Source organism: Solea senegalensis, linkage group LG11, assembly GCF_019176455.1.
Source record: "Solea senegalensis isolate Sse05_10M linkage group LG11, IFAPA_SoseM_1, whole genome shotgun sequence".
NCBI lineage: Eukaryota > Metazoa > Chordata > Actinopteri > Pleuronectiformes > Soleidae > Solea > Solea senegalensis.
The window spans coordinates 19,581,204-19,589,696 of record NC_058031.1 but is presented as its reverse complement, the minus strand read 5'-3'; the positions used below and the strand labels follow the sequence as shown (position 1 = coordinate 19,589,696).

The window sequence follows — 8,493 nt, the reverse complement described above, 5'->3', positions numbered from 1 at the left end:
ATGATATTTTTATCTGTTTAAGTATAATGACTGAATCTTTTTATATATATGTACATATATATATATGTGTGTGTGATTAAGATTTGATTTTACTTAAAGTTGTATCTATTTGGAAAATAGTGCATTTTTCCTTTGTTTATTTCCATGAAGCACAATTAAAAACAAACAAGTAGGCATATAATGATCAGTCTTAGCTGGCTCCATTAGGCTCCATATATAATGATCTATATATAGCTCTGCCTTACAAATTGTCACATAATCATCCTTCGATTCAATAACCTTGTAATGAACTTGTTTTTTTGTTTTTTTTGCTTTTCTTTTCCACATTTTCACTGTTCATTGTGTTACTGGTTTCTCCACAAATGGCACAGTTGTATTTCACTGCAAATCACTATTTCAGTATATGCAAGATTTTTGTACTGAATACTACAGTATATATGTATTGGTGTGCTGATGATGCTTTTTGTGTTAACCACAGATTTGTGTGAATGAGTGTTAGGTGCTGCAATGACATTACAGCTTTCGATTTCAACTGATTATACACAAGTGATTAACATACAATCTGTGAAATCTGTGACCCATTTGGCCTGACCAGTCGTGGTGTTTTAAAATTAAGGTGTGAATACAAGATAATGACCTGTTCCTCTTATTCCATGTCTTTTTTTGTCGTTAAGGTAAATTAAGCCTAACTTCTCAGCTGAAAATTGCTTTTAAAGCTATTTAGAATGACAGATTGCCAGATTTCCCAGTATCATTTTGAAAGCAAAAACCTTGTCACTACTTCTTTGTCTAACTCAACAGAACATAATAGTTTGTTCACTTCCTGAGAGTCATACTTGAATACTTCACAGATCTCATCATGAATAGCCTAAAGCCCAGAGTGCTCTTAAAAAGCCTTGTCAAATGCTAAACATACAACGCTTTCATTTCTCATGCCCTCTCATGACTCATCTTCATCACTACAACCAAGTCATCTGCCACATCGGATCAACTGCTGCCAACCTTCTGACCCCCTTTCATCCACACCAAGCCCACCACCTTATGGCGCTGTGTTTGCACTCGTGTGTCCCCAACAACCACCTGCCTGCAACCTGCCTTCCCGTCACATTTCTGGGGAGATTAAAAAAAACACAAAAAACAAAAAACACTCCCACTCATATTCACAAACAAACTGAAAAAGCTACATGAACACTTGACTCCTATTACTCTTTCAAGTGCAGCCATTAGCGCTTAAGCTGTGTACATTTTAATCTGGCTGCTGTAGTAATACATCAGTTAATTCTTTTTTTCAATATAAATGGTGTCTCAAGACAAATTAAACATCACATTTTTGTTGTTCTGATTCCTTTATTAAATAAACACAGACCGTCCTTATCAGGCACATACACAGTCGTACTCGGGATGGACTGATTAACGGGAAATGTGGATCTAACTGTGGAACAGTGCAAATGATCACTCTCCCATTGACAAAACGAATAGAACAAATAACAAAAAAAAAAAAAGACAGTCCCTCGTTGACTTGCAGTTATTGTTCCTGTTAAAGAAAACAGAAATCGGATTACATTATATTATTTTTATTCATAAAGACAAAGACATGAGGTGTTAAAAATTTAATAAATCAACAACAACTAACTTTTTCCCTTCTGTGCAGCAGGTAATGTGACCTGAGGTCATTCTGACAGTTGGCATATGCCATGCCAAGTCCCGCTCCTGAGCCGAATGAAATCGGCCACGTGTGCCCTGCAAACGAAACGAAACAAGGTACTTTACATCTCAACTATGTCATACACTAAAATACTAAATATATACTATACAAAACTATTCATATTCTAGTCCTTTTTTTTTGTTCATATCCTCTACATCACTTCTTTTGTGATGGTGTTATTGGTGCAATTCTCAAAACTCAAGTTTTACAAATCATCAGTAAAATATTTTTTTAGTTAGAAACCATTTGACAAATTAAAACACTCCAACGGCTGTTGTAAGAAAAAGCCTTTCTTTCGATGTTCGCAGTAGCAGACACTGTTCAGACCTGGTATTAAAATCTGTCCTGACTGACCTGATCACAAGAGCACAGTGTGACGCATCCTCTGATCTGAGCACTCAAGCCACATCGAAGTGGTTTGATAGGCAACTCAATTTATAGACTACTTTATCCCATCCATCCATCTTCTACCACTTTATCCTCGATGAGGGTCGCGGGGGGTGCTGTGCCAATCTCCAAATCACTAAATTAAAAAATGGGGGGCCCTCTTAAATTATATCCCCCTTGTCTCTCTGAAATCAATGTCTGTATTTTATTTGGATGTGATTAACTCAGATGACTGTACAGATGTGTGAATGGGTGAATAATGCTATATAAATAAATTCTGATTGCATGATTGAATCGTAAAATAATGCTGTGCTCCTGTGATTAGCTCTCTCAGGATGGATGTAAATAGCAGGTCTGAACGGGGCCCAAGATTCAAGACGTACTGCAGCAGCACTTCACTGGAATTACTTACGTTTAAAGAAGAGAACAGAAAAGACGATCCCCAAACCCAGTCCTGTGCCTAAAAAAAAGAGGACAAAGAGGGACATGGATGAGAATGTGATGTATTTATTTCTCTGTTTTTACTGTGAGGAAATACTTACTCATTTACATTCACTGCATGTATTCTGTTTCATGTAGCATATATGTTGATGTGTAATGCAATACTTCTATTGTTAATTGATGATAAATGAATAATTATTGGTGTTTTGAATAGGCTTACGTGAGGAATTTAGCAGTGGCTAATGTGTCATATAACATTTTAATGTCACAGACCAGTGGTTCTCAAACTTTTTATACCATGTACCACCTGAAAACACATTGAGCTCTTTAAGTTATTCCATTATCACAGTAGTGTAAATGGGATGAGCAAAGTCAGCTACAGACTTTTCACAGGAGGCAGATTTATTCCCAATAAGATCAGTTGTTCTCTCATCATCCTCACATGTACTTCACACACTGGTATAGTCAAATTAGATGAAGATGGAGCAAAGGATAAAGTGACTAATAATCACCATTTCATTTTTTCATTCCATTTTCTACACACTGGCTCAAAATTCCTCAGCTCCACCCCGAAGACACACCGTGGTATACATACAGTAGAACAGTATTTCCGATTTTCCTCCAAGTACCACGAGAGGAAGCTCGCGTGTACCAGTTTAAGAACCATGGGTGTAGCAGACGTGTGAATTGGCAAGAGATCCTATGTTTTCTGAATGGCCTGTAGAACATTGCAATAACAAAGTCTAGGAAGCGCTAAAACAAAGCACCAGTATTACATTTTTATCAACATTTTTTTAATTTCTATTTTCAACCATCATTTCAAATTTAAAAAGTCAAGATATCTCGCTATCTATTCAGTTGCCCTTTGCGAGCCCTTTGTAGCTAGCTAGTTAGCCTCTCGCTCACTCAATGACAGCTGTGGATTACAGTGAAAACCGCTGATATGTTTTTAATTTATTCAGGGACATAACAGTGTCGCTACAGGAGGGAGACTCTGGGATATTTACCAAGTTTGATGGCACCGTCTGCGAGGCACCGGTCCCACTTTTTCCCCAGCTCCTTTTCAGACATGCTGAACATTAGCTTCCGTCAGGCTAGAGATGTCAAGCTGGTGCTGCCTTCACGTACGGTCGGAGATGCGTAGAACTACAATATTTGAATACAAAATCAGAACTCAGAGACGGTTTACAGTTATGAGTTATAAGTTATGATGCCAGTTTAAAAGTCGAGTTGGCGCTGGTGATAACATCAACTTGACACAACTCACCAAAATACCATTAATGTCTGTTCATCCCTCGACACTGGAACGCAGCAATAATAACTTGTCTCACAATCTCGCGATACGTTGCCCAAGCAATGTGGTTCAACGACGCCATCTTGCGGTAAAAGTGCACAAAGTAATTGGTCTACAAATACACTCATCGGTCACTTTATTAGGTACATCTCTTCAGCTGCCTGTTATAACAAGTATCGAATAATCATCTAATTACATGCCAGCAGTAACTCTATGCATTTAGGCATGTAGACATGGTCAAGACGACCTGCTGAAGTTCAACCTCAGTATCAGAATGGCACAGAACAATAATTAAAGTGAATTCAAATGTGACATGGTAGTTGCTGCCTGACAGGCTGGTGTGAATATTTCAGAAACATCTTACTTACTGGGAATTTCAAATAAAAACATATCCAGTGTATGCAGAGAATTACCCCAAAAAAACAGAACATTTCCAGTGGGCAGGAGCTCTTTGATGCCAGAGGACAATGGACAATGACCAGACTGATTCAAGGTGATAGAAATCCAACAATAACTCAAGTAACCTTTTGTAACGACCACATATCCAGAAGACCATCTCTGAAGGCAAGGTATGTCAAAACTTGAGGCAGATGGTCTACAGGTCACTTTATTAGGTACACATAATGTCTTAAGAAAAGAGGCCTGGGGTAGTGTGTATTGAGTCAGATGAAAACTATCCAAAAACGCATTTTATTTAATCTTAAAACGTTTCCCATCCTCTCTCAGTCAGCCCATGGCCAAGAGAAAAGGAATTGGACTCCCAGTCACTGGTTCAATCCTGGAATGGGCCAAGGGCTCGGGTGCCCCTGAGCACCCAATCCCCCATTGCTCATGCAAAAATGACTAATTCTACGATTTGTCAGCTACAAATTCCAGCTGCTCATCACAGACGCAAAACCGTATTTTCTACAAATTTATTTTTTTTTTTTGAGTGAAATTTTGTTTGACACAAATTAGTACACTGTTACAAAGTGCAACACCATGTTCACCTTAATAACACTGATTTCCTGAGATGACAATATACAATTTCTTTGATAGCATACAGTGTGCAAACATTCAATATTCATTCAACAAAATGCTGGCATATTTTTGAAATTGTTACCATTAAATAAAAATGTACCACCAGCTGGAACATTTGAATATGCTGCATCCAAATCTGATGACTAGAAAAAGGAGCTTTTAACACACACAAAGTACTAAACATGGAAATTATGTTACATATGAATCCTACAAACAGTCTGACAAATGTTTCAAACACTCACATATAAATGACCCACCGTCACTACTCAGCAGGCAAACTGTGCGAAACAGCCAAAGGTCATTATGTTGGCAAAGTGATTATCATGCACAACATCTTACAATGGTGTAATGCACGAGTTGATTTCATGTTAGACATACTGAATGAAGCCATAGCATGTAAGATTTTTTTTACACATTGTGAGTGTGAGTGAACAGCAAAGGGGCAACAGAGAGGTAGAGACACTGTAATTGACAAGTAAATCTGTCTTTGGCAAAAAAAACTAAATAAATCCCCTTTGCTTTTACAATTTGTAGTACATGTGTATTTATACATATGAGCATTGTACCTATTTAAACAGCTACCAGATATACCCACAGGTAAATGCTAAGTTTAAGTGGCCATCGCTACAAAACAGACGCTATGGTCTGACAGCATCTCATCTTTAGAAAGAAAAAATAGAATGTGGTAAATACAGTTGAAGAGATCATCAACCCTGTCTCCTGGTCCTGAATGACATGTTTCCTTATTCACTGTCCACACTGAAGCTGTTCTGGTCACTCTTTGGTTGCTGGTGTTCTGATGCTACTGTTGCTGGCTGGTCAGTTTCTTCTCTTGCTGTCTTCACAGAGCCCTTGCTGATAGCCAGGAGGTCTCGCAACTCCTTATTCTCAATCTGAAAATCACAGAAAAGTGGCGATTGTGTACAGAAAGAAATAACCAATTTGCATCAGAAATGCTATAAATATTAAAAAAGTAATTCAGGTTTGTACGCAACCAACAAAGATCAGGAGTTTCAAATAAACCACAGCAGTGACAATTACTTCCAGAGACAGTGTCTCAGTTTTACTGTATGATATGTAAAATGCTTTTAATTATCACTGGAAAAACCAATAAATGTGCATAATGCAATTCACATTTAAGACACTACATAAATTATATTGATAATGATACTTAATGAATAATTTTAATTCATAAATAATAATTATCACAACTACTTTTGGAGTTCTGATTATTGATAAATTCATATCCTTTTTTTTGTCTGTTGGTATGACATCAGAAAATCCTGATAAATGAAACACTGAACAGTCATATTCCTGTTGCTGTTCAGGTGAACAAACTCAGCTGATAGCATAAAAGCATGTGAGAAGGTCTACAGTAACACAGATTCATTCAGTGGAACATCTTCACTTGTTGAACTCACCTCGAGTTGAGCAAGCCTCTCACGAACAGAGCAGTAGTGCTGATCGTCCACTTGCACTGCTTTTCTCATCACCTGGCCCATCTCACATATTCGCTCCAACTGGTTCTGCACTTCCTGGCCAATTTAGAATGCAAGGAAATTCCCCAAATCAGTGCATTTTTGACTGTAAATTTAACACTGTTTAACCCTTTCTGTGAATGACACAGCACATGCAGACAGCCAGTGTACCTTTGCATGGTCCTCATGGAGGTTGAGTACAGGTTTAGTGTCCAGCTCCTTTCTCGCCATCATTAACTGAAGCATCTGCCTGCGGTATCGACCCATGATCAACTCAAGTGCATACTGGTGTTCTTCGAGGGACAGCCATAGTTCTGCAGGGACAGACATATATAAAATAACAACTAATAACAACAGAATGTGTGAGTGAGTGGGTGGGTTTATTTTCACCTTTATTCTCTTGCTGTAGCTCCTTGATTTGAGTATTTTCCTGAGTCAGAAGGACATGTGGCTTGTACTTGGTCAGCTCCTGAATCTCCAAAGTGTCTTCTGTGTGCTGAGGGGAGAAAGCAGTAAAGCAGGGAGAGAGGGTAATACAGAGACTTGTATCCCTGTTTTAAAAATGCATCAGTTTCATAAAAACACCAAGAAATATTAAATTAATGAAACACATCACTAAATAACTTAATTTTCAAATACATTTTTAGTAGCATTCATCAAGCCAATTAATTTAATCAGCTAATGGCCAAAATCAACAGGGCAGATGTATTGGTCTGCCTATAAAGATTATTCAAATCAAAAGTACTGAAACCAATTCAGACAATTAGTGTCTTTGTCATCATCTGGAGACATTAGCTTGGGATTTGAAAGATACAATGAGCTATTTTAAGACAAATGATTGTGGTGTCTGGACGGAAAATATTTAGATGCTGTGTATTTAACCAAGCTTTACTCAAACTAGAGCCAAGTTAGACCCCAGCTGAGTCCGTCCTCAGTCAGTTATTACAGAGTGCGTGCATGTTATTGATCATTAAACGTCCGTGAATATGAATGAAACCCCTCAGTTAATGTGTTGAATAAAGCTGCAAGCAGGACAAATGTGTGTAATATTGAAATGGTCGTCCTCACCTTGTCTGGAAGGGCATTCCCGACCTCTTTCATGCCCTGCACTCTCTGGCTGAGGGCCCCGGACTGCTCGATCAGCCCCTCCGCAGCCGTGTCGTGCTCCTTCAGCCTCTCGAGAAGAGTCCGAGCATCGCCCAACACTTTTTCCAAAGTGCAGGCCATTTACTGGAAACTGTCTAGAAAATGGTAATTTGCTAACTATCCCGAATGTAAACAAGCTTAGCTTTTACGCTGCCAAGCCTGAAATAGCCGAGGCAACTCGAGTAACTTTACAATAACGTGTGCATAACAATGTGGTCCTTACACATTACTTTTCGGGAGACGAACATCAACAAATAAAAGTTGTTCAGACACATGAAAATTACCACTTAAGTATTGACAGGCCTATCGTTTCCGTACGAGACGAGAGTCTAAAGGATGACATCACTTCCTGGTTTTTCTTCTGATTCATGGCTGGCGACTGCCACCTACTGTGTTGGTGTCATACTGCATCCACGGTTGGAGTGTGGAACGAAGTTTGTTGGAGACTTTTATTTTGAAATTCTCGCACATCCTTACTGAATACGTGCTTCCCCCTGCCTAAAGTTAGTTTTTTAGTGGGTTTTTTTTATTAATCCCCTTAGGGAAAGTATTCCTCTGCATTTTGACCCATCCTAGAATTAGGAGCAGTGGGCTGCCACACTGAGTGGCGCCCGGGGAGCATTGGGGGGGTTGGGTACCATGCTCAGGGGTACCCCAGCCCTTTTTGGCCGGGTGGGGATTTGAACCTGGCGACCTTCTGGTTACAAGTCAAGTTCCCTTTCCACTTGGCCACGGGCTGCCCCCCCTAAAAAACTAAATCAATCCATCCATCGATCACGAATATGTCATGTCCAGCAGATGGCAGCATTGCGCCACAAATTGCAAGAACGACAGAAAAAGACAGACAGAACTGAAAAAAATAAACACTTAACCCCATGTTGAAGCGTGTGAATGAGTGCTCAAGACTAGAAAAGCTCTATATAAATACAGACCATGATATCAACTCTTCTGATTTTACTTGGTAGTGATGGGTAACAAAAATAGTTAGAGGAAATGTAGTGGAGTAAAAGTTAAAGTTGCTA

At 38.9% G+C, this 8,493-nt stretch overlaps 2 protein-coding genes across 2 annotated transcripts; both read right to left on the bottom strand.

Moving 5' to 3' along the window:
• Nucleotides 1–1,327: 1,327 nt before the first annotated feature.
• micos10 (mitochondrial contact site and cristae organizing system subunit 10) lies at nt 1,328–3,872 on the bottom strand. The gene is made up of 5 exons (XM_044038766.1): nt 3,801–3,872; nt 3,541–3,679; nt 2,505–2,552; nt 1,634–1,740; nt 1,328–1,534 (listed from the first exon to the last, which is right to left on the bottom strand). Exons 2-5 carry the CDS (start codon nt 3,611–3,613, stop codon nt 1,526–1,528), a joined length of 237 nt encoding a protein of 78 aa, XP_043894701.1. The 5' UTR covers nt 3,614–3,679; nt 3,801–3,872; the 3' UTR covers nt 1,328–1,525.
• Nucleotides 3,873–4,727: 855 nt separating this feature from the next.
• On the bottom strand, nt 4,728–7,822 carry sike1 (suppressor of IKBKE 1). The gene is made up of 5 exons (XM_044037278.1): nt 7,394–7,822; nt 6,716–6,821; nt 6,497–6,639; nt 6,269–6,382; nt 4,728–5,740 (listed from the first exon to the last, which is right to left on the bottom strand). Exons 1-5 carry the CDS (start codon nt 7,550–7,552, stop codon nt 5,591–5,593), a joined length of 672 nt encoding a protein of 223 aa, XP_043893213.1. The 5' UTR covers nt 7,553–7,822; the 3' UTR covers nt 4,728–5,590.
• Between the last annotated feature and the right edge of the window lie 671 nt (nt 7,823–8,493).